Below are 26,532 nucleotides of genomic sequence, written 5' to 3'. Positions count from 1 at the left end.
TCAAACACACTTTCTCAACCTTTCCCCTCTCTAGTACATACTGTAAATTCTAAGGAGAAGCAAGGGTGGTGGGTGACAACAAATGAGAGAAGCATCTTTGGAATTTGGCAGTAACTTAGCTGAAGGGAGGGACAGAGGGAGGAAGTCAAAAGCAGTGCCCAGTGTACTGGCTTGGATGACAGATTGGATGAGGGAGCATTCGCTGAGGCAGGGGACACAGGACAAGGAGCAGGAGAGGCTGGGGCACAGGGCTATAGAGCTCGGTTTTGGACATGATGAGTTTGAAGTGCCTGTAGGACATTTAGCAGACCACTTGGGCAATCTGACACGTGAGTCCATCACTCAAGAGATAAGTGTCTGGGACTTCCCTGGTGGTCCAGAGGTTGAGAATCCACCTGCAAAGGCAGGGGACATAGATTCTATCCCTGGTCTTGGAGTATCCCACATGCCAGGGGGCAGTTAGGCCCATGCACCACAACTACTGAGCCTGCACGTGCTAGAGCCCATGCTTCACAACAAGAGAAGCCTGCACACCGCAGCTAAACAGTGGCCTCCATTCACTGCAACTAGAGAAAGCCCACACGCAGCAATGAAAATACAGGGCAACCAAAAAAAATTAAAAGTAAAAAATTAAAAAAAAAGAATAAGAGATAAGTATCTGCTCAAGACCCTGATTTGGCGGTGAGCATGCCGAAGATGCAGGTTCCATCTTTGGGTTGGGAAGATCCCCTGGAGAAGGAAATGGCATTTCACTCCAGTATTCTTGCCTGGGAAATCCCCTGGCAGAGGAGCCTGGCAGGCTACAGTCCATGGGGTCACAAAGAGTCGGGCACGACTTAGCAACTAAACAACAACAACAAGGGAGGATTAAATGGTACAAGGAAGAGGAAAAGCTGCTTTGATATTGAGAAGCATGTTCCAAGATTGATTGTTGCTTTGACTAACACCTTCCTCCAGTCCTCAAAGACTGGTACCTCGTACTCCCTGTAGAAAGAAAAAAAAAAAAAACCTGTCCAAGTCCTAGCTATCAGTTCCTAGTCAGTTCCAAGCTATCCTTGTAGCCTCATCTCCCACTCCTCACCTTTCCCAAACCAAAGTGACTGTGTCTGTGCTCCTTCCCTCCTCACAGGGCAATCAGACACCCACCCCATCCACCACGTCACCCTGGTGCCTCACACAAATCTGTGGGCATGAGTCACATCTGTTGCAAGCCTTTTTGTCAATTCTGTGTCTGAACTGGAAGCTCCATGAGGGCAGGTGCTTTCTTTCCTTCACAAAGCAGGATATGCATTTAGTAAATGTCCGCAGGACTGAATGGATGAGTGAATCTCCATTCGTCCCAAACCTGGTATCTTTTTTTGGCAATAGGGCTGATGAATGAAGGATTAAAAGATTGCTGCTCCATTTTCCTGGAATGTTTTCCTTGCCATCTATTCTTAATGGAGTCTTAGCAGTTCTAGTCACCCTACATGCCACCTTCTCTCAGCCAGAAGCCTGGGTCTCACAGTGCATTGTGTCTTGTCTGTAAGACTAATCTCAATTCCCATTTCATTCGAGTCTCTTGTGTATTTGATACCTAACCACCACTACCACGACCACCACCCCTGCCCCAAACTGAAAATCTGAAGGCAAAGCACATACCTGATAAGTTCTGCATTCCACACAGCCTCTAGTACACTCCCTCACACATTGGTTTGTAGGTAAATGCATCACACATTGAATAACTATGTTCAAAAATTACCTCATTTCCTGAGGAAACCAACTCAGAACTTCCCATGTGGCCCTTTCTAGGCCATTTAGACCAACTCCTGGCAGCCTAACTTCCTCCCCTCTCTTGAGAGGCTTCTCCAGTCCCCAGCTCACCCTGGAGTACCACCCTGCTCCCAGCCCGGACCTCCTTGGCGTTGTTCCTGCTACCCACCCTGTAAGTGATGTGAAAGAAAGGGGGCCAGAGGACCCAGCCTCCACCCAGCTTTGGCAGACATGGAGCAGTGTAGAGTCAACCAGCATGTGGATTCAGTGTGGCCATCAGGCCCGAGAGCGTGGCCGCTGGAAGTGGGGTGATGGCGACCTGGGCAAGGGAGCCCCCTTGTGCTGCCCAATTGACTTTTGTGTTCTGTCTACATTTCAAAGGGCATGAGGTATGGAGAGGGTTACTGCACCTCCACCTGCTCCCTTCCCACCCTGGACTGGTCAGAGGTTTCCGGATGCCTCAGAGAATACCCTGGGGGTGGGGGTATTCTGTCTAGCCATCCTTGACTTGCATCCTGGACTGCAAGTCCAGGGTACGTTGTGTCTCCTTAGATTGGAAGCTTCCTCTTAGTTCCTCATTCTTCTGTTGCCCCCAGACCCTGTATCCAGGTCTTCCTTTGTACCACACCTATACCCCTAGGTCAGCCTCACCTGGGTCCCAGACCCACCCCCAGACTCCTGTACCCAGTCCAGTGTCTGATTGCAGGCATCAAGCAGAAGGGGAGTTGGGTTAGGACCTCTAGTGGGATATACGCAGTACTGAGCTGTATACTCAGTTAAGTGTAACAGGATTTTGGAAATGTCTGCCTGGACCCCTCCTGCTTACCTTCCAAAGGTCCCTAAAATATTCATCAGGCTTTATCAGGTTAATGGACTTCAAAAGGAGTAATTTTCTGAGACATGAGACAAGACAGTATAAAATGAACATTAAGGGAAAAAAATCTTACTCTAAAATGAAAGGGAAAAGATCATTTAGCATCCCTGTTGGTGTTATCTATTCATGAGAAACAGCACATTTAATCCAGAGTGGGGTGTAGGGAGGACTTTGATGCCCTCACTTGGGGTCACCTTCCTGCAGAACTCATCTGTCTCCACTGCCACAGATGACAGGGGCGATGAAGACAAGAGGATGCAGAAGGATCTGAGGGGGAGGGAGCGGGGAAGAGTCAGAGTCTAATGTGACTTCTAAGGCACTTTCTTGGATTGGAGGGAGGGGGCGCCATTCCCCAGCCTTGCCACTTTTTGTTCTTCCTAGCTCCTTTCCCAAGACACGCCATATTGGTTTCTAATTTGGATCATACTGCAAAGAGATCAAATCAGTCAATCCTAAAGGAAATCAACCCTGAATAGTTATTGGAAGGACTGCTGCTGAAGCTGAAGCTCCAATACTTTGGTCACCGAACGCAAAGAGCTGACTCACTGGAAAAGTCCCTGATGCTGGGAAACATTGAAGGCAGAATGAGAAAGGGGCAACAAAGGATGAGATGGTTAGATAGCATCACCAACTCAATGGACACGAATTTGAGCAAACTCCGGGAGATAGTGAAGGACAGAGGAGTCTGCCATGGAGTCGCAGAGTCAGACATGACTTAGCGACTGAACAGCAAGTGGGATTTGAGTACCTTGAGGTCAGGAATAGTGACTTTATCCTGGCTCCAAATGTCTCTACCCACCCATTAAGGTTAGGTTTTGGGTCCCAGGTCTAAGACCAGAAGTCTTAGGTACTGAAATTATGAGGGGACATGAATGTGAGTGTGCTCTGTACCAAGTTCAGCCAGGAGGACTCATCTGTCATCCTTCTTTGGCTTCCCAGGGACTCTAAGGAAGGATGGAACTGAATCTTCTTGGGAAGACTGTCTGTCTCAGAATTTATTTTGCTTCAGTTGAAAGGAGCATGAGACTACAACAGCTCCTTGGGCAAGCGTTAATATAGAGACAAAGGAATTGAAGGTTTTCTGTTCTTATGAAACTCCTTCTTCCTTTGTCCGTTGCCTTGTCCTTGCTCATAACTCCTAATTTCTTCCTCTTCTATTTTGTTCTTTCTCTTTCCCTTCCTCTGCCCCTTCTCTATCTTCATCTTCATTTCTACTTCCAGTCTAGCATCTTTCTTTTTATAGCTCCATCCATCCCCAAGCTTCAAAAAACAGTTTTCATTTAACTTTTTCTCTATTGAGGAACTAAGTAAAAATTTAATACAGAGCAAATTTAAGTTGACACCCCCACCTGTCCACCAAGAACTTGCCAACCTAGACAGCTGGTAATTATGTAACTAAGATTATCTGTCCATAGTCAGATATTTACCCAATGATTAGTTTCCCAGATGTTCCTCTACCCCATGGTTTGCTCCATCATGTTTGATGTGAGTTTCTATAACCTCAATGCACATCAGCCATTATGTTCACTGAGTTCTTTGCAATAAACATTGTTAACCTAAAGGTCTCTTCTACCTCTTTCATAATTAGAATAAAAGTCTGTTGGATGTTGCATTGCGTATTCAATTTTAAGTGTTGCTTCTCTTTCTTTTCACTAGATTTGTGACAAAGAATGGCATTACTATGTCATCAATGTGGAGTTTCCTGTGGTCACCTTATACATGGATGGAGCAACGTATGAACCATACCTGGTGACTAACGATTGGCCCATTCATCCATCTCACATTGCCATGCAACTGACAGTCGGCGCTTGTTGGCAAGGTAACCCTTAAGTCCAGCCCTTCTCCCTGGCCCAACTGTGTACAGTCCATGAAAGGTACAGGCAGAAAAAAGGGCAAAGCAAGTGGTATGAGCTTCAGCCAGGAAAATTTACTATCCCCAACTAATAAAACAGGACTTAAAAAGATAAGGATGAATCCAAGCACTAAGCTTGTATAGTAATAAAGCACTTGGCTTGAGACAAGATTTTGCCTTTAAATCAAGATGAGCAATTTCAGGATTGCCTCTGAGCTGCTAATGCATTTTATTGTTCTGGAACCTTATCTGGTTTCAAACTGGGGCTGTGTAGAGAAAAGCTTGCAAGTGGAATCTGGTATCAAAATTGCCACTTGGCTCTGTTGCTCTCTATACTGGTCAGGAGCCAAGGATCTCTCTTTATCCCCACTCAAATTGTCTAAGACCCTGACCCTCTGTTCTGGGAACTCACTTCCTCTGCTGCTGCCTCTCCTCCAGTCCCCAAACCCAGACTCATCATCTCTTTGGAAGTAGGAGAGCCAGCTCTCTGAGCATGCATCTAGCCTTTCTGTTCCCCACTCAGATCTGTTGGCATCTTTATCTTTGCTCCCTTAACAGCTGAGGTTCTTTGAAGTATCAGTGAGAGACCAGAGGGGAAGTTAAATGCTCCTCAAATAAGCAGATCAGTACTTTAAGACGTCGGCTCAAACTCCTGTTGATGCCTTCTTTGAGGATTACTAAGATTTGAGACTTTGATCATTTGCTGTGGGGGCGGAGGAAGAAGGTGGGTTGTGGTACAAGATTATGACTTTGGAGGACTGGCTCCCTCTAGGGGAGACATAAGTCCCTCTGGGTTGGGACAAAGAGTAAGTTCTGGGCAGCTCCATGAAGGCAATGGCACCCCACTCCAGTACTCTTGTCTGGAAAATCCCATGAACGGAGGAGCCTGGTGGGCTGCAGTCCATGGGGTCACTGAGTCGGACACGACTGAGCGACTCCACTTTCACTTTTCACTTTCATGCCCTGGAGAAGGAAATGGCAACCCACTCCAGTACTCTTGCCTGGAGAATCCCAGGGACGGGGGAGCCTGGTGGGCTGCCGTCTATGGGGTCGCACAGAGTCGGACACGACTGACGCGACTTCACAGCAGCAGCAGCAGCAGCAGCTCCATGAAAGAGAAGATGGCAAGAAGGGCACATGGTGCAGCCCTGGGAGCACTAGGGATACAAAACCCAGGAAGGAGACAAAGCAGGAATGAGACAACGGAAGACTGTATTTTTTTAAAAATTGAAGTATAATTGATTTACATTGTTGTATTAGTTTCAGGTATACAGCAAAATAATTCAGTTATATATATATGGTTTTTTTTTTTCAAATTCTTTTCCCTTATAGGTTATTGCAAAATCTTGAGTAGAGTTCCCTGTGCTAAATAGTAGGTCCTTGTTGATTATCTATTGTGTTTATAGTAGTGTGTATATGTTAATCCAAATTCCCCCCTTTCCTTTTTTGGTAACCATGGTTGTTTTCTGTCTGTAAGTCTGTATCTGGGTTTTTTTTTAAGTTTTTAAATATATTTGTTATTCAACTAAAAGAATTTATTTAGCATTAATTTTTTAAATTTTTAATTGGAGGATAATTGCTTTATAATGTTGTGTTGGTTTCTGCAGTGCAACAATATGAATGAGCTATATGTATATGTATATCCCCTCCCTCTTGAGCCTCCCTCCCACCCCACCCCCAGCCCAACCCTCTAGGTCACCACAGAGCATCAGGCTGCGCTCCCTGTGTTATATAGGAGCTTCCCAATATTTATCTGTTTTATACATGGTAGTATATATATATATGTCAATGCTACTTTCTCCTGTTTTTTGTTTTGTATGTAAGTTCATTTGTATCTCTTTTTTTTAGATTCCACATATAAGCATTATCAATGACATTTGTCTGGCTTACTTCACCTTGTATGATAATGTCTAGGTCCATCCATGTTGCTACATATGGCATTATTTCATTCTTTTTTATGGCCGAGTAAGAGTGTATTTTTGAGTAGAAGTCACCTACTTGAAGTCTGATATACATCACATGACAGTAAAAATCTTCTCAAACATTTCATAGAATGTGATAAGAGCTCCCTCAGTATTGCAGAATTCCCCAGGGTATCAGGAGAGGAAGACTGTGTCATCTGGCACGAGCCCATGAAACTAGTTAGTATAGCAAGGCACTAATTCAGAGGTTGCTCCGGAATTGTTAGTCACTGAACACAGTGTTGGAACAACGGCCCTCTCATGTGGCTCATGCCCCAGCTAGACGCCACAGCCAGCCCGTAGATATTCTGGAACATAGATTGGATGCTGCCCATAAGAAAGAGTGCTAAGAATGCATTTGAGTCAATTCTAATGAGGTGGATGAAACTGGAGCCTATTAGACAGAGTGAAGTAAGTCAGTAAGAGAAACACCAATACAGCATTTTAATACATATATGTGGAATTTAGAAAGATGGTAACAATGATCCTATATGCAAGACAGCAAAAGAGACACAGATGTAAAGAACAGACTTTTGGATTCTGTGGGAGAAAGCGAGGGTGGGATGACATGAGAGAATAGCATTGAAACATGTATATTACCATATGTAAAATAGAGGATCAGTACAAGTTTGATGCATGAAGCAGGGCACTCTAAGCTGGTGCTCTGGGACAACCCAGAGGGATGGGGTGGGGAGGGAGGTGGGAAAGGGTTTCAGGAAGGGGGGACACAAGTGCACCCATGATTGATTCATGTCGATGTATGGCAGAAACCACCGCAATATTGTAAAGAAATTATTCCCCAATTAAAATAAATTAACTTAAAAAAGAAAGAAAGGGCCCTAATCATGTCATCACCATGAACCTTACCATGACTTCCCTAGAGGCCCTCAGGGACCACATCTGATACCTATCATCCCAGCCTGCAATGGAAACCTGCAGAATCTCTAACTTCCTTGAGCTCCTATTAATACTTTTCACCTATTTCCTTATATAGAGTAATCGTATATTGCAAGGTTATTATAAGGACTCGGTGGCAGGCACTTGGAGTGTGCTCGGCATGTTTCATAGAATGAACGTGTAAATTTGAAAACATCTGCTGGCCGCCTCCTCTACCTCCTTCTCTGTTCTTTGCACCTAAACCCTATATGGCAGATTTTCCACAAGACCTTGGTACACTCTGGCCTCTGTGATTCCGGCTTCCCCACGGCTCCCTGAACGTACTGACCTTCTCCCCTTCCCAAGGACTAACCCTCACAGACAGGCCTTGGCCAGCCAGGTCCATCTCTAGGTCAGAAAGAAGGTCACTGAGCCTGGAAAGAGTCAGTCAGAAGACAAGCCCTGGAAGACGGGGCTGATGTTGTACGAGAGAACTCATCATCCAGGCTTCTGAGTGCGGAGAAGATTTAGGTATCTTTTCATTGGTGAATTTTCAGCATGGGAGAAAAATCCCTTAAAATCTTTAAAATTGAGCTTTATGGGATGAGTATGAGTTCACTAGGATGATAAAGGTAGCAACGGCATATGCCATGGCAGAGCAGCTTGACGTCAGCATGCCCAGGGTGCCCTATCACTGGAATGTGCGTGGATCGGGATGAGTAGAGATGAGGCTGAGATAGAGTTGAGACCAGACCATAGGGTGCATCTTGCCTTGTTAGGAGCTTGGATTTTCATAAATATTTACATGCTCCGTGGAGCCATGTTTTTGTCTTGGGTGGTGGTTTAGTCGCTAAGTCGTGTCCAACTCTTGCGACCCCACGGACTGTAGCCTGCCAGCTCCTCTGTCCATAGGATTCTCCAGGCAAGAATACTGGAGTGGGTTGCCATTTCCTTCTCCAAGGGATCTTCCCGACTCAGGAATTGAACCCAGGTCTCCTGCATTGCAGGGAGATTCTTCACCAACTGAGCTACGAAGGAAGTCCCCTTTGTCTTGGGAGGAGACATCAAAAGGTCTTTCAATAGGACACAGTGCTGTGAAATTGATGGGCTGTAATACAGCCCTTGTAATATAGCATGTTTCTAAGCCTTCCGATGTCCACTTACATACACATTATAAACCCACTGCGTGAACAGGCCCCTTTGGGCTTGTAATCGTGGGGAGTTTTTCAGGTACTTTTGAGGTTGGCAAGGGAACCAGTTGCCATTTGTGAAATTTCCATTCAGGGGGTTAACAATGGGGATAGAAAATAATGTGTTAGCAGCTGCTTGCTAGGTGCTCCCGGGAACTCAGAGCTGGAACTCAGAGGCTCCAGCTCAGAGGCTGGGCAGGACTCTGCCGCCCCAATTAGTCTCCTGTGTCCTGTGATTGAATCAGAAAGCCAGAGTAATCAGTGGAACTTCATTTTCATTGGTATTTTTCCAGTAATTAAAAAAAAAATGAGATTTCATTTACACTTAAGAAATATTGCCAGTATGGCCTCAAGCAGGCAGCATATCTTAATTCTAGAGAAGGGCTTTTGAAGTCAGGAGGGACCATGCATCTCAAAAGAATCCTTCTGTCTCTGTGCAGCTGCTGGTTGCCACCTAGCCATCACCTCTGTGCTCCGTGTCAGTGTTTTCAGGATGGAGTCAGACCCTCTCTCCTGGCCAAGATCAGTCTGTGCTGACTAAGAAACTGCTGCCTTTAGACAAATACCAGGTCCCTTGTCTCTTTCTGGGTCATGCCATGCGGGAAGATTGTTTAAAAGACTAATTAATTTGTCCCTTTCCTTAGAGTCCCTATTCATCCATTTCTAACAACAAAAATTCAAGTTCTACTCATATATGATAAAAATTATATAATCTTTTTTGTGCCTGGACCTCTACCCTGGGTCCAACCACCCAGGGCCTATAACTCAGTTGTCATGGGAGTGAGTCAGGAAGGCTACTGATGCGCCAGCCACAGAGATGCCCCAGCAGGTGACACTCCAGAGCACCTCTCCCCCAACATGATAACCAGAGAAGCTCTGACTTACTTATTTTATATGATATCAGAGCTAGAATTGTTTTAATGAAATGGCTAAAAATGTTTGAAGAAGCATAGCTATAAACACACACTTAAGAAGGTACCACCCTGTCCCCTGCCTGAGCCTTATCTGCTCTTGGCAGAGCTCATCACTGTCTTCCCTGCTTGTGGCTCTGTCCCCAGCGACCACCTCATCTCTGCCTCCGCTGGGGACTCTCCTCCTGTGCTCTGGACCTTGGCCTTCCAAGCTTCGCCTTCCTTGCCTTCCTTGGCCTTCCGGCTTTGCCTCTTCCTAACGATGGCACCCCCCTGGTCTTGGATGAGGAGGGCTTTCTACCCTAGCTTCTGGTCTGGCTGGGTCCTACTCGCTACTTAACAAACAAAGCAACAGGAGATAGAGAAGAGGATGGTTCTAAAAATTAGACTCTGTTAAGGAACAGACGCAGAATCCCCACTGCCTTGTGGCTCTTGGGAGGGGCTGAGGCAAAGAATACGAATGGCCAAAAAAAGGATAAAGAGGCAGAAATGATGCTGAAAGTTGCAGTAATCAATAGCATCTGTTCCTCAGACAGAGGGGAATTGGAGCCACATGTGGTGCTGAGATCTGGTGTACATTTTCAGGTCATTATTTTTGCCAGACACTAAAATTAGCACAGACTTGGAGTGCATGTCATCGCTTAATAAACTTGGTCTAATTTAATACAAATTCTCTTAATAAAGTCTGTGTTGAAATTATTTTGCATCCCTAGAGGTCTCTGCTGCTGGGAGAGAAGCATGTGCTAGCATAGTCTGCCTTACATTCAAATGGCATTTCCCAAGGGCTTCATGAAGCTTGGGTCCCCCAGGTTCCACAAGGAGGCCAAGGTCAAGTTTGGGAAACCATATAAGCCATCCCCACAGCCCCACACTGAAGAGTCACAATGCACCTTTGTTTATTCAAAGCTCTCAGAAACCCACCAAGAAACCAATCAGTTTGACATTACCTAAACTATGTTTCTCAGTCTTATTTCACTGTGGAACTTACTCTTTGTAGATTAGTGTTCCTGGAGCACTCTTGGGGAACCATCTCTTTGGAGTTATTAATGGAGGTCTCTTATCACCCACTAAGACATGGATTTGCAGAAGGCAAGGACTATCTGCTCTCAAAGATTCCCCTTCCCTCCCCTTTCCTCCTATTTCATATCCTGGAGAAGGTCAATCATTATTGGTTATTGAATTATATCCCATTTTTCAGTTTGTTTTGACAAAGGTGTATGGCTCATGTCTAACACACAGGGGTGACTAACACGGTGTCTCTTAGCATTGTCTGTATTTAAAAAATCAAGTAAAGATGATTCTAGGCCCGAGATTTCATTTAACATAAGGGAATATTGGTCTAAAGACAACACAGATGAAATCAGCTTTAAAATTCAGTGATTTATGTGTGGAAACACAGGATAACTGAGTTACAATTTTAACTTTGAATCTCATTCTGAAAGTTATATTAATTAGAAAATTTTAACAAGGGTCTTAGAGCAAAAAGACCATTTTAACTCTAAGCATCATTTTAACTTCTCTGAGAGACACACTAGGGCAAGGAGAAAAAAAAAGAGAAAGAGGCCCCTGAAGAAAGAGAAGACTACCATGACATCATCTCATCTCAGAGTTCCTTGGTTCTTGCTGGCACCAAAACTGACTGCTAGTTTTGAGTTCCTGCACTGTGCTCAGCTCTGGCTTGTCTTCTCTTTAACAACCCTATGTTGTGGATATCATTATCATCTCCATTTTGCTCATGAGGAAACTGAGACTCAGAGAACATAAGGACCTTGGGAAGGGTCACCTATAGCCTGGATTTGCACCAAGAACTGTGTCACCCACAGCCTTAATTACACTGCTACACCCACCTCTGCTTCTAGAGATGTGTAGAACCAGATGACATTCGATAGCCAAGCAACGAAGGCCAGAAGATTCTGGAATCTGCAGTCAAACCATTTGCCTAGACTCCCTGGGCATTCTTCCCCAGGTCAGACAAAGTCAAGCTGAGGCCAAAGATAATGACTGGCCCATTGGGCATCTTGGTTTAATGGGAGGGCTGAATCTGGAGTCAGAAAAGAATTCCAGACCCTCACTGCTGCTGCTTACTTCCTCTGGGTCTTTGAAGACTGTGTCTTGCCTCTGTGCTCCTGGAGAATGGCAGGCCATTCTGGCTGATATATGAGGGCCCTTCCAGCTTCGTGAATCTAGGTTGCCTAACCCCAGAGTACTGACTTTTGGGGTCATCCCATAAGTCATATGTTTCTTATGAACTTAGAACCCACCATGTAAATGTTCACTGAAAATGTTGGAAGGATGGAGACATAACAACCAAAGGATCAAGAAAGCCTGCTGAGACTGTGTCATGGCCAGCCCTGAGGGCAGAGCATCCCTGACCACCAGTCTTTACAACTACAGTTCTAAACCCTGGGGTTGTGTGCAGGTTTTAAAGCCACAGTTTGTGGGAGTCTATTACACACTTCACTTAGTCTTTGCATTCAGTGGGTATCTCCATCACTGAAATGAGAGAAAGCAAGATTTCCAATGGTCTTGCCATTTGCATTGCTCAAAATTGATAGCCAGCCATCCATGAAATTGTGTTCATTGAGGAGCATCCCCCTGCGCATCCAACTCAAGCAGGAGGGGACATGGCCCCCGCTCCTTTCCATGTGCTTCTCAGACTAAATAGCTGTGGGAATGACAGCAGGGGAAAAAAAAAAGACCAGCAGCATCCCACACATACTTTGCAAAGGGAAGATACTTTGTCCATTCATACAACACAGGTCTTTTACTCAGAGGAAAGTGAATATTACTGATTCTAAAGCTATGTGTATAGTTGGTGGGCCCACCTCTCAGTGGAAAGAAAGCTGAATGAAAACTCTGGCTCAGAATAACACGAGTTACGTTAAATCACTTTTGCCAAATACTATTATTTTTCATGAGAACTGTGTTTCCCAGTAAACTTGATACAAATCATTGGGAGTTGCTGCTGGAATCATTCAGTGTCTACAGAACTCCATGTAATTGGACGTTCTCCCTCAGCCTTGTATCAATCCCAACCTATCCTCATCTTTCTGAAGCAGCCCAATTATGAGATCCTCCAAGAAATTCTGCTTGAACCCTCCCAGCCATATGTATTGTATGGCACTCAGGTCAAAGGCTTGAGAGCAAGCAAAACCTGAGTCTGAATCAGAATTTCACTAACTTCTGCCTGTAGGGCCTTAGGCAAGTTACCGAGCTGTGAAAACATCATCCGTAACCGGAGTTGTAGTTGAGCAGGTAAGAATCTGAATTCACAAAGAAAACGTCATTTTTCCACATCCATTTCAGTGTCACTTCCAGTCCCTCTTCTATCTGAGTGGGGAGGAGATTCAACCTTGGCAAATTTGGAATTCTCCCATTTCTTTAGTCACTCAGTTGTGTCTGACTCATGCAACCCCATGGACTGTAGCCTGCCAGGCTCCTCTGTCCGTGGGATTCTCCAGTCAAGAATACTGGAGTGGGTTGCCATTTAGGGTGCCAGCTGATTACACGGGGATGTATAAGGTGCTGGGGTGTTGAGGGGCCTCCAGTCATCCTTCCATGCAGGTGTCTACTGAAACTGTCCATCTCTTTCATCCTCGGTCATTAACGGTCCTTCAGGGTCATCAGTGCTCTGTGTAATTCCTTGTCTTACTTAGGGACACAGAAACACCTCTGCTGCTTCTCACACCCTGTAAAACCATGCTTGGTCCCTCTCTCCATCTCTCCAGATGTGCCAGGTTAGCTTTCCCTCCCAACCTCACACACTGTTTCCAGGGTGTGTACCCTCACTCTGCATCTCTGTCATCCTATCCATCCACACCTTCCTGCCACCCCCTAGCCTGGGGTATCATCTCCTAAACTGGGGAAAGGCAGGTTTCTCCCCCTCTATTTTCCACGGATGTTGAAGATACATCTTCCCCACCCTTCTAAATTTAGGACTCGAAATGAAATTGAGGAAGAGACTCAGCTCCAAGCCCCATCTTCTCTCCCTCCTGTCACAACCGTTCTTGCAGCAATGAGCACAAGGCAGAGATGTGTTTAAACTGAGGGTAACATGGAAGAAATCAGAAGAGAGAGACTATGATCTCAAAGGTACTATCCTGCCACTTAAGCATTATTAAATAAAATACCCTGGGGAAAAAAATCGTCATGTTTTAAAGACCTAATGTGTGTGTGTTAAGTTGCTTCAGTCACACCCAACTCTTTGCGACCCTATGGACCGTATCCTGCCAGGTTCTTCTGTCCGTGGTATTCTCCAGGCAGGAATACTGGAGTGTGTTTCCATTTCCTTCTCCAGGGGATCTTCCCAATCCAGGGATCGAGCTGCACCTCTTGAGTCTCCTGCATTGGCAGGCGGATTCTTTACCACTAGCACCACCTGTGTGTTAGTAGCTCAGTCGTATTCAACTCTCTTTGACCCCATGGACTTAGCCCACCAGGCTCCTCTGTCCATGGAATTCTCCAAGCAAGAATACTGGAGTGGGTAGCCACTCCCTTCTCCAAGGTATCTGGACCCAGGGATCAAACCCAGGGCTCCTGCATTGCAGGCAGATTCTTTACCATCTGAGCCACCAGGGAAGCCCTGGGGACTTAAGAAATCCCTTAAGAGCATCACCTGGGGACTAAATAAATCACAGCTATTATTTTTTCCCTCTGATCTGTTGGATATATTTTCTATATCATGTGTTTGGAAATTAATCATGCACTGCCTTAGGAAATCAACTGAACTGGCAATTTACTCTTATATTTTTATTTTACTTTTCCCGTGTCTATACTTTATTCTCCCAACTGAATAGTGAGCTCCTGGAAAACACAGTCCTATCTTATCATCAGCTGAATCAAACAGAATGCTAGGCAAACAGCAAACACTTTAAAAATGTGTGCAGATCTAGCCTCAGGAATCTGTGTTTGTAAATATTTGGAGAAGGTTCTTTGTGTTGGAAATCGGGTTATTTTCTTTTCTTAAAATAATTCATGAGCATGTGTATGTCTAAATGTTAGCAGAGAAGCCATGTGGTGTGTGCAGACACCCTAGATATTAAATAGAAAGATTTTTCAGTATATGTATCCACTATTTTTTTTAATCCTGCATCACAATCACCTCTAAGTGCAAATATATTTCTAGTTTTTGCTAACCTCCTATCGCACAATGCTAATTGAATTGCTTTCCTGGAGTCGTGTCATTAATAAATAGAGTGCAATCACAGGTCTAGGATTCTTAAGCCAAAAATAAGAAACATGAATGTTTTGCTGAGTGAAAACACTGTGTAGGAAGATGTTCTGGCATCCAGGAGAGTATGAAGGATGGTGAATGGTGAGTGAGCCGTTGAGGGGCTCTGGGTGGCAGACCACAAGGGCTCTCTCTCAGCCACACTCTATTTTTTCCAATTTGATTTTAATTGGAGGATAACTGATTTAAAATATTGTATTGGTTTCTGCCATACATCAACATGAATCAGCCATAAGTATACTTATGTGACCTCCATCGTAAACCTCCCTTCCACCCGCCACCCCATCCCACCCTTCTATGTCATCACAAAGCACCAGGTTGAGCTCCTTGTGTTTTATACAGCAACTTCCCAATAGCTAGCTATTTCACACATGGTAATGTATGTGTTTCAATGCTACTCTCTCAATTTGTCCCTCCCTCTTCTTCCCTCACTGTGTCCACAAATCTGTTCTCTATGTCTGTGTCTCTATTCTTGCCCTGCAAATAGGTTCATCAGTACCATTTTTCTAGATTCCATATATATGCATTACTATGTGGTATTTGTTTTTCTCTTTCTGACTTACTTCGCTCTGTATAACAGGCTCTGGGTTCCTCACTACACTGACTACATCAGTGTAGTCTACATTCACCTCACTACAAGTGACTCAAATGTGTTCCTTTTTATGGCTGAGTTATAGTCCATTGTGTATCTGTACCACAACTTCTTTATCCATGCATCTGTGGATGGACATTTAGGTTGCTTCCACATCCTAGCCATTGTAAATGGAGCTGCAATGAACATTGGAGTACATGTCTTTTTTTCAATCATGGTTTCCTCACGGTATATGCCCAGTAGTGGGATTGCTGGGCCATATGGTAGTTTTATTCCTAGTTTGTTTTTTTTTAAGGAATCTCCATGCTCTTCTCCATAGTACCAGCCACACTCTAGACTGGGCTGCCCAGTACCACCAGGAGGACCAGCTGGTCCTGAGCATGGATGAATGCACTCACTCTCTAGAAGCCTACATTTCACCAATTACTCCTCAGGTGACCTTGGCCACTTTCTTCTCTCTAAACCTGAGTTTGTTCCTCTTTAGCTGTAGAGGAAATGCCTGCCTCTCAAGAGTTCTATGAAGGTTCAATAAGATGATGTATGTTGAGGACTTCACACAGTGTCGGGCACAGAGTTCATGCCTAGTCATTGAGACTTGTTGGATCTGCTGCACTAAGTGGGAGACAAGGCAGGGAAGAGATAACCACCTGGATGCCTTGGAGTGTGGCAGTCTGCCAATCAGATCCAGGCTCATACCCTTCTTCCTGCAGGATAATAAAAGTGTTCTTTCAGTAGGGCAGGAGCATGCTAATGGCTGTGAGGAGCACCTTAACCATGATGGCTTCAGGGACCTAAACCCAAAGACCCCCAGATTGGCTCCCCCACACCCAAAGCCATGGCCTGAGAGATCACCTCAGGTCCTCTCTCAAAGTCAAACCTGTGGACGGAGCACTTAGATAGAGCCTTGTCCATTCATTTCCAACGTGAAGATGTTCTAGATAGCGTGAGTCAAAACAGCTTAAACCCTTAAAGATGGATTCTCGGCTCCCACAGCTGAAAACATCCCGCAGTAAAGCAGTGAGGTGATCTCAGGATTCGCTCAGCCTGCTGTACCCTCCTGGCTCTGCCCCTGCTCCAGGCATTGCCTTAGTTGTCCCTGGTGTGCTTGCAGGATGGCTGCAGCCACTCTCAGCCTTCTATCTTCACAGAATGATCCCCAGGGAAAGAGAGCAAGAATAGGTTCCAGAAACCTTCTAGAGAGAAGATGGAAGCTCTTGTCCCAGAGGCTGCCAGCCAGTTTCTCTGCTCATCTCATTGGCTTAAACTTGATCTCTTGATTATCCCTAGACCACCCCTGTGGCTTTTTGGATGCCAGGTGCTGACTGGCTTCACCTGGTACGGCCAATCCCAAGTCCATACCTGATTCAGTCACTGGAGCAATGGAGACAAAACAGCCTGATTGAAAGTGAAAGTCGCTCGGTCATGACCGACTCTTTGCAACCCCATGGACTATACAGCCCATGGAATTCTCTAGACCAGAATACTGGAGTGGGTAGCCTTTCCCTTTTCCAGGGGATCTTCCCAACCCAGGGATTGAATCCAGGTCTCCTGCATTGCAGGAGGATTCTTTACCAGCTGAGCGACAAGGGAAGCCCAGCTTTGACTAAATAGAGGATCTTTCTGACTCAGGACTCTAACCTGTGTCTCTTGTGCCTCCTGCATTGGCAGGTGAATTCAAAGTTATACATACATATATATATATATATATATATATATATATATATATATATATATATATATGTTTTATGTATATATATATAAAACATTAGCTTTGAATAAATAGAGTCCATCCCTGGAACTCGAGTCAACCCCCCAAACCTCAGTGCTGCCATTGCAAGAGGGCAGGAGTGAGGTGGATGCTGGAGAGATGCCACAGGTCAGCTACTCTGCTGGAGCATCTCCTTCAATCCAGCCAACAATTAGGAAGTGTCCACTGTGTGCCAGACAGCATGCAGGATGCCCAATGACACTGGGACAGGGGCTCATGTTGTTGAGAGGGATAAATGAGCCAATGTGTGCAAAGTGCCTGGGACAGTCCTCAGTTCCCCTACTACCTGCCCACTATTGTCTTCATTACAATGAATCATGCATCACTGCTCCCTTCCAACCAGGAGACAGACTTAAATAAATTCTAGTAATGTGCCAGGATGGGCAAGAGTAAGCCACCAGGTGGCATGAAGGAGAGAGATCACTTAGGAGTAAGCAGAAGCCTGGCCTCAAGAAGCTTATAGCCCAGTGGTTCTGAACCTTGACTTCATGTTTGATTCACTTAAAGGAGATAGACAGATGAATGGATAAAGAAGGTGAGGTATGTATATCAATACACATATATTAATATAATGTTATATATACATATATATATATATGACTTTGAATCCACCTGCCAATGCAGGAGACACAAGAAACACAGGTTAGATCCCTGAGTCAGGAAGATCCCCTGGAACAGGAAATGGCAACCTGCTGTAGTATTCTTGCCATGGAAAATTCTCTAGACAGAGAAGCCTGGTAGGCTACAGTCATGAGGTCGCAAAGAGTTGAACATGACTGAATAACTAAACAAACACACACACACACACACACACACTGGAATATCACTCAGCCACAAAAGAATGAAATAATGCCACTTTGCAGCAACATGAGTGGACTTAGAGATATCATACTAAGTGAAGGAAGTCAGAGAAAGACAAATATAATATGGTTTATATGTGCAACCTCAAAAAAGATACAAATAAGTGTATTTACAAAAGAGAAAGAGACTCAGAGACATAGAAAACAAACATGGTTACCAAAAGAGAAAGAGAGGTGCAGGGGAGGGATAATTTAGGAGGTTGGGATTAACATATACCTACTACTATATATAAAATAAACAAGGACCTACCATATTGCAAAGGGAACTATACTCAATATTTTGTAATAACCTATAAGGGAAAAGAACTTGAAAAGGAACATATATATATAACTGAGTCACTGTGCTGTATACTTGAAACTAACATGACATTGTAAATCAACTATACTTCTATAAAAAAAGAAAACCTCCCCGCACCAGCGAGGTCATAACTTCTGTGGGTGGGAAACAGCACCAGCATCTGATTATTCTTTTAAAGATTCCCCAGATGATTACAATGTGCAGCCAAAATTGACAATCATCCCTTACAGGCTCTTGAAGACATGAAACACACGTACATTAACTAACAGTGCTGAGTTCTTAGAGGTGCACTGAAATGAACTATCTCTGTTCCAAGGCTCAGGACAGGGAGAAGGCAAGGTGAGCAGGGAGCTTGAGGGGCCTTGGAGAACCAGTGGGATCTTCCTGACCTGAGCACTTTGGAGGTGGTATCTCAGTGTGGGGAGGAATGGGTGAGAGCAAAAGTATGTGTGCAAACATAGAGGGTGTGTCAGTCTGGACCCAATCAGAAGAGAGAAACCACACAGTAATTTCAACAAGAAAATATAAAAACTCACTGACTGTAACAGGCCACTAGAATAATGAAGGATTAGCTGCTAAGAGAGAACTCTGAAGACTATAGGAATGCAGGTATCAGGATGCCCACTCCCGTAAGACTGAGACAGGGCCCCCAGTGGAGAGTCCTCAGCCACCCAGGCTGAGGTCCAGACTTTGCTGACACAGCATGGTTCACTCATGGGCAAAGAAGTCACTCTGGTGTTACTCTGACAGAACCTTCCAGAAACCTGCCCTCCAGGTGCTAGAGAAACTGATGAGGGGGCCACTTAGGCAGCACAGGAGAACCAGGAGGCAAAACCCAGTAGTGTCCCCTACAAGTGAGTGGAGGCTCAGAAAGGCTACAAAACCTCCCACAGGGAATTAGCAAAGCTGGAGTTCTGCCCAGATGCATCTTTCCTGCACATTTGGCTACCTCTCTGAACGAACTGAAGTACAAGATCAAAGCTCAGGTTGTTGATGTAGGCTGCCCCCAGATCAAACAGTGTTTGTGCTCAATGAAGTCAGTGGGAAGGGGCTCCTGGAGGAGGTGAGGCTTCCACTGGACCTAAAGGGGCATTGATGTTAAGGAACTTTGGGGAATGAGGGACAGAATGGGAGGAGGCAGCTTCCAGGCTGCCTTTGCAACACAAGCCACACTGAACAATTTCCCCAGCTGAAGAGCGGACTCGGGCACAGACAGTAGAAGGACATAGGTGAGAGGAAGAAGGACAGAGGTAGAACAGAATCAAGGAAGCCCCTATATGACAAAGAACTTGGATTTGAGCAGATATGAAAGCAACTCTGTGAGAGTCAGAGCCCAGGGACTCGGGGTTCTAGGACCCATCAATCACATGCCAGCCTCTCAGTGAAATGAACACAGGGTAGCAGATGCCAGCTCTGCAGTCACACAGACCAGAACCAGAGTACCAGCTCCAGCGTTTAGCTGTATGTCCTAGAGCAAGTCCTTCTACCTTTCTGAGTCCCAGGGCTCCTTATCTGTGATTTGGAGACAATGATTCCTCTTTGCAAGCTCACCCCGATGAAGTCCCCAGCAGACAGCCTGACACACAGCACGTCTTTCATCACTGGTAGACTCCCTCTCCCCTGCTTTTACTCTGTAGGCACTTTCTGTCTTCTAAAACAGGGGTCCCCAGCCTCCAAGGATCTAATGCCTGATGATCCAAGGTGGAGCTGATGCAATAACAATAAAGTGCACAATAAATGTAATGTGCTTGAATCATCCTGAAACCATCCCCCTCTTCCGGTCCATGGAAAAATTGTCTTCCATGAAACTGGTCCCTGGTGCCAGAAAGCTTGGGGACCGCTGTTTTAAAACATTCTGTGCCTCTGAAAGTAAATGTTTTAAATTCAAGAATTCCAGAATCCTAAATAGGTGCAGCTGGGGAATGCCAAGGTCCTGGCAGCCAATAACATCCTCTTGACATTCTGTGTTCACAACTCTGCACTCTCCACTTGGAAGGAAAAACTCGCGTTTAAGGGACACAACCACTGGATCCTTGGCTCCATGGCCAGATGGCACCATGAAGAAATGTTGCCTGCCCAATCTCCACAGGGCAGATAATGGTGCTTCTTTATCTTTTAGGAGGAGAAGTCAGCAAGCCACGCTTTGCTCAATTCTTCCACGGCAGCCTGGCCAGTCTCACCATCCGCCCTGGCAAAATGGACAGTCAGAAGGTGATTTCCTGCCTGCAGGCCTGCAAGGAAGGGCTGGATATCAATTCCCTGGAAAGCCTGGGCCAAGGAATAAAGGTAAGAAAGGAGCCAGCCTCGCCCCCGGTCAGATGGGGCTTTGTGAGAGGGAGCACCAGTGCAATCCTGGAAGCCGAGTCGCTCCTTGCCATGTGACACAGAGACGGTGCCACGGCGACGGTGTGGCCACAGTGGGGAGAATCATGACCATGACTACACAAAAGACTTTGTGCCATCTCCTGAAATTCCTTGATGAAGCCTAAGGGTAATCAGTTCAATGCACAAAAGCAGGCACACGTTCAATGTCTACCTGAAGGGAATTGTTATATTTCACTGATTTCCTTGGTGGTGGGCTGCTTTGTTGTTTATTTGCCCAAAGGAACTGAGGGATCATGCAAGCATACCTTTCAGAAATATTAAAAAAAGGGGATTTAAAAGTTTGGACCATGGAGAATATGAATTAGCACAGAAGGTCATCCTGGTATGGGGTGGGATTAGAAAGCAGATGCTGAGGTCATTGGGTCCTCCATTATTAAGTTGAGGCCCAGATTGGGCTCCAGGCAATGTCTCCCATCAGAGATAATACTAGCAGATTTACGATATTTGTCATCCATGCACAATATAACTAAAGTGATCCCAGGAAATCCCAGCTACATTTTGAGAAAAGCTCCTCCAAGGGGGCAGTATATGGCTGACTGTCCTCATCAAGCCCCTCAGCCCCGATGGGCAGGGATAGCTCTGGCCTCACCTGGATCAGGGAGCACATGCCAGCCTCAGGCCTCAGGGTCCTGAGCAAAGTGTGGGGGTAAACATCATTATGGCCTGCGCTCCATCATAGCGGATCCCAGTGGGAACAGGCAGTCCCTTGGCCTCCTCTCTGGAAGTCAGGGTGGCCCGCCCTCTGCCTCTGGAACACAGGAGAGCCCTGAGAAGTTTTCCCAAGGAGGCAGTGACCAGAGCAGAGGTTTCCCACTGCTTCCCATCTGTCCCCACTCAGCACTGTCCATGGAGTTGCCCTGCCTTCCTGTCCCTAGCCAGAGCCCAAGGAGTCACCCCTCCAACAGAGGAGCCTCTTGTTTACATTCTTAGTGGCCAACTGCTTGTGGGGCTGTGATTCAGGCTGGCCTTGAAGGAACCAGTGGTCTGGGTACATCATGCTTCTCTTTCCATAGCAGTCACTTCAGCAAACATTCCATAGACAACCACAGAATTCAGTTCTGGGTGGAGTAGAGGGACACAGAAGTGAATGGTCCAAGCTTACTGTCTTTGGGGAACTCAATGGTCCAAGCAGATACCTGTAATTTACAAGCACCAACATTTACTGAGGGTCTCCTAGGTGCCAGGCACTGATCTAAAAGCTTTATGGATTTAACTCCCTTAAGCCGCAGGACAACCCTATGATAAAAAGAATTATACCATGAATATTCCCATTTTGCATATGAGGAATGGAGGCCTGGAAGAGAAAGTTTCCAAGGATCTCAGAGTGAGTAAACAGCAGAGCCAGAATGTGAACCCAGACAGCTCTGCTCCAGAGCTTCAGAACCTGGGGCACGGGCAGTGAGGGAAGGTTTCTTGGAGGAATTGGACTCCTCAGGCAAATTTGGTCTGAGCACATTGTTAAGGATGAGTAAGAACCAACCAGGAAAAAGGCAGAGGGTGGTGGGGGAGAGGGCAGGGAGGTCACTCTAGGTGGAAGGTCAGTGTTACGAGTACCAAAATTGCAGGAGGAAAGCTAGAAAGACACCAGAGAGGTAGGCAGAGGCCACATCATGGGGCCTTGTTAATGTCTGGTATTTCCTTTTTTGGCAACAAGCAGTCATTGAAGGGCTCCATCCATGCAAGGGAACATGATCTGGACAGGTGTGGGGTTCAGAATGCTCACCCTGGAACCTGGGTCAGCGGGAGATGATGGGAGGAGTACCTGGAAAATGTAAAGAATAGCTTTCCAGAACACTGTTTAACATGCATGAAAATACACACTCAGGTGCTCTGGATACATAGCTGTCATCGAAGGAAACTCACAAGACCACATGTATTGCAAAGGCCAGCTTTCCACTGGTCAGTTTCATGGCAACTGGCCCAGGCAAGGCCCTCATGGCACATTTCATAGAGGTATTCTCACAGGCAGAGCCTGGGGTTTGATCCTTGATCTCCTGTGTGTATTGTTCTCTCAGTGTTTTGTCAAGCCAGTGATGCAGAAATCTGTCCTCCAGTAGATCCTGAATCTGTCCCCTCTCTGACTCTGGATTCGCTCCCTGCCTCTGGGTGGATCTTTTCTGCTCTGGACCATCCCCTGGGCCTCAGTGTCAGGACTCCAAGCACTGCAGAACAAATCAACCAAAGATGCTGCACTTAAAATCCACACATTCTCAGAAATATAAATTAAGAACCATAGCAATTCCTACCTAGTGATCGTATCCTGTGAAAGAGGAAGTGCTAAATTCAGTGGCACCCATAGCTGTGGGGGGTGGAGGAGGCTAATCTGACATTTTTTAGGATACCACCTGCTGAGAACCAGCCGCTGCAAATGATCCTGTTCCATCCTTGGGACACAGCAGGCAAGAACTAGATCACGTATGAAAAGTTAATGATAACACACACGACTTACACTGCACCCACTGGGAGCTATTTTAGGTTCATTATCCCTACTTCTCACAACAAATTAAATATTATGACCTCATTTCAGATATAAGGAGATTAGGGCTCGGGGACTTGTCCAAAATAAGTCTAGGCTCTTTCCTCCACACAGCTCAGATTAGAAGACATTCTTGAAAATGATTAAAATTGCTTCCTACCTGTATTCCCTCTTTTAACTCCTTTTGTTTTTGAATAATGACTAGTGTTTTCTCTGGGCTTCCCTGGTGGCTCAGGGATAAAGAATCTGCCTGCAATGCAGGAGACAGCAGAGACTCAGGTTCAATCCCTGGGTTGGGAAGATCCCCTAGAGAAGGGCATGACAACCCACTCCAGTATTCTTGCCTGGAGAATCCCATGGACACAAGAGCCTGGCGGGCTATGGTCCAGGGGATTGTAAAGAGTTTCAGACATGACAGAAGCGACTGGGCACACATGCACAATGTTTTCTCTACTGGCTCCCGGCCTCCACCTTGCTTTCTGGCTAGTCCAAAAGAGCCAGAGCCTCCCACGAACTAAGGAAACATCTTGATCGCTCACATGGACCCAGGTGGGTTCCTCTTCTCACTTGTTTTCCTCTGGAAAATGTACATTTCTGGATATTTCACCAGCTTGTCTGGAGTGAGTAAATGGCCAAGGTGGTTGCTGTTATGTATCCATACAAGACACGGTGGAATCACCACATTCCTGAGGAAAATCTGCTTCTGATTTTCCTAGCCTCATCCCTGCCAATTTGTCATCTCTAGTGTGGAAGTGTGGGAAAGAAGAAGAACTTTGGGACAAAACACTTCTAGATTAAAAGCACAGTACAGATATTTCTGAGCGGGGTGACCTTGGGCAACGTACTTTAATCCTTTAAACCCCAATTCCCTCATGTGTAAAATGGACTTAATATCATTGTGTAGCAATGTAAGAATTGAATAATACATATATTTTATATATTCTTACTTATATTTATATATCAGATATAGCAAAGATATCCATATAGATGAGGTATACATACAAATCTCCCCTAGAAAACCTGATAAATAGGCTCTGAACAAATCAGTTCCGTTCTCCTGCTGGGTTGACCTTGCAGTTGGCATTGCTGCTGCCCCCAGCTTCTTTTGAAAAGTAAGTCTGGGTGATATTTGCAACAGAATAGCCTCTATTGTGGTGAATCTTCCTCTGGCCCAGCACAGAAAAGCTGGCAGGTGCCCAAGGGAAGGGTAACATGCCCAGCGTGCCATGGCCAGTCTGTTCCCCAAGAACAGGCCAGGGCTTTGGGCAGGGACTTCACTGATGTCCCAGCCTGACCCTCCAGGACAGCTGACTGTTCTGCAAAGGCCATCTGTCTAATCACTCCTTGGTTCAAAAAAAGGAACCACTGGCTACAGACCAGCTTTCCAGGCTGAGTGAGTGCTGATTCCCAAGAAGCCATCTCCTGCCCCTGTGGCAATGCCAATACCATTCTGTGTCCTGTAGTACCAGAGCCTGACCTTTGGTCATGCCACAAAAGACAACACAAGCATACAAACAAAACCTACTCTAGTGGAGGATTTTATTGATCTTGTAAGAAAATGTGTTGGTAGCTAGGCCAGTGCCTACCTTACGCCCTGTGGCAGTCTTTGGAATGCTCCGGAAGCCAGAATTGTGCATTTACTAGAGATCCGACACACTCCCTAACCCACCCTCTCTCTAGGAGGCTGCAGTGGGAATGCCTTCTGCTGATGCCGATGCCACAGGTTGCTGCCAGTCCGTTCCTCTGGAAGCACTGCTTGATTTTCCTATGCAGCTCTCATGCAAGGCTCAGAAATCAGCCTTTTCTGCAGGGGACATCATCTTGTCTCATGCATATTGTGTACTGGACCTTGTGGTGATGCTGAAAAAGTCAGCCGACCCTGCCCTGGAGGTGCTTGCAATCTGCTAAGGGAGGAGACAGACAGCAAAAGCACCAGAAGACTTCTATAGCAGGGATTGTAGAGATGAGGGCAGGGAAAAACACAGAAACTTAAGTGGTATATTTAGAAGGATGATCTTGAATCTGCTCAGATCAGAAGTGGATGATTTGTACAACACTGAGAACTACTGATGATTCACCAGTGTGTGGCATCTCCACAGCTGAGCACTCTAAGCTAATGAGTCAGCCCCAGCAAGAGAAAAGCCAGCTAGGGGCTTACTGAAGCATCACCCAGAGGCTGTCCATATGCCCAGAGGCTCCCAAATCCAACACAGGGAACAGTGCTTGGGACCACATGTCCCAGCTCAGAGAGACTCTGCTCAGGGCTTTGAGGATGGGAGAAAACTGGATCATAGGGAATGATGAACAGTGAGGGCAATGGTACCAGCATAGCCAAAGCCTCAGTGCAGAAATAGTTACAGTATTAAGAGTTATAATAAAAGCTATTATAGAATGAGTACCTTTTTTTAAGTGCTAGATACATTACATACATTATCTTACTTAAGCTCCAGACACGTACATATGAATATCCCCCTCATTTTAAGTGGAGAAATGAAGTCCAGAAAGAGGAAGTGAATAGTCCCAAGCTGCATTCTGTAGCTCGTTCTAGACCTGGGGTACAAAGTCTACATAGCCCATGACCTTTCAAAAGTACCACATAGCCTTGGGGATGTGACTCATGCCTGGGAAGGAAGAGCTGAATTCTTCCAATGGATCAAACAATTGCAATAGCAAATGACTTCAAAACTCTATCACTTAGTGCTTGAAAGTTTATTTTGCTCCCACACTAAGTCAGGGAAATGAGGTAGGTTTTCTACCTAGAACACCAGAGTTGAGAAAGAAAATAGCTGGGGCATCCAGCAGGGCTCATCACTACCTCAGCCCAGAGTGCCTGCATTACTTCCTCTCACATGCCATTGGGCAGACACAGTCACATGGCCCACTGCAGGTGGCTTGAGGCACCTGAGAAGTACAGCCTCCAGGAAGTCCAGGAAGGAAAGGAGAACATGGTTTGGGAAGCACTGATGATGATTTGCACCAAGGCTTGACTGAAAAGACAAGTGACTGGAAAAAAGTCCTTTTGAGGAGTAAAAAGAAATGACAGTAAAATATGGGTTGGAAGACCATTCACTCATTCATCTAACAGGGGCTTCTGGGCACTCAGGATGAGGTTCTGAGATTCAGGGATGAGAGTCACAGCTCCTGTCCTCAGTGAGCTCACAGTCACTGCGCTATAATTATACTACCACTTCATGTGAGCTTCCCAAATAGCTCAGTAGTAAAGAATCCTCCTGACAATGCAGGAGTCGCAGGTTCAATCCTTGGGTCAGGAAGCTCCCCTGGAGAAGGAAATGGCAATCGATTCCAGTATTCTTGCCTAGGAAATCCCATGGACAGAGGAGCCTGGTGGGCTACAGTCCATGGGGTCCCAAAAAAGTCAGACATGACTTAGTGACTAAACAACGACAAACCATTTCATAGGCACTTTAGGAACCCAGTGGGGACATAAGTGAGGGAAGCCAGGGAGGCTTTAAGGAGAATGTAACAACGAAACACTAGTGTAATACT

At 45.6% G+C, this 26,532-nt stretch overlaps 1 protein-coding gene across 1 annotated transcript in view; it reads left to right on the top strand.

Moving 5' to 3' along the window:
• The window catches only part of CLSTN2 (calsyntenin 2), a 704,297-nt gene that overhangs the window by 656,019 nt on the left and 21,746 nt on the right, over positions 1 to 26,532 (top strand). Inside the window, exons 9-10 of the mRNA XM_081573999.1 lie at positions 4,283 to 4,445; positions 20,284 to 20,450. Of these exons, the coding sequence (XP_081430125.1) occupies positions 4,283 to 4,445; positions 20,284 to 20,450 (330 nt within the window). The remainder of the gene's footprint in view (positions 1 to 4,282; positions 4,446 to 20,283; positions 20,451 to 26,532) is intronic.

Source organism: Giraffa tippelskirchi, chromosome 2 (genome assembly GCF_054371585.1).
Source record: "Giraffa tippelskirchi isolate mGirTip1 chromosome 2, T2T-mGirTip1v1.2.pri, whole genome shotgun sequence".
Lineage (NCBI taxonomy): Eukaryota > Metazoa > Chordata > Mammalia > Artiodactyla > Giraffidae > Giraffa > Giraffa tippelskirchi.
This window is presented reverse-complemented; position numbering and strand designations above follow the sequence as displayed.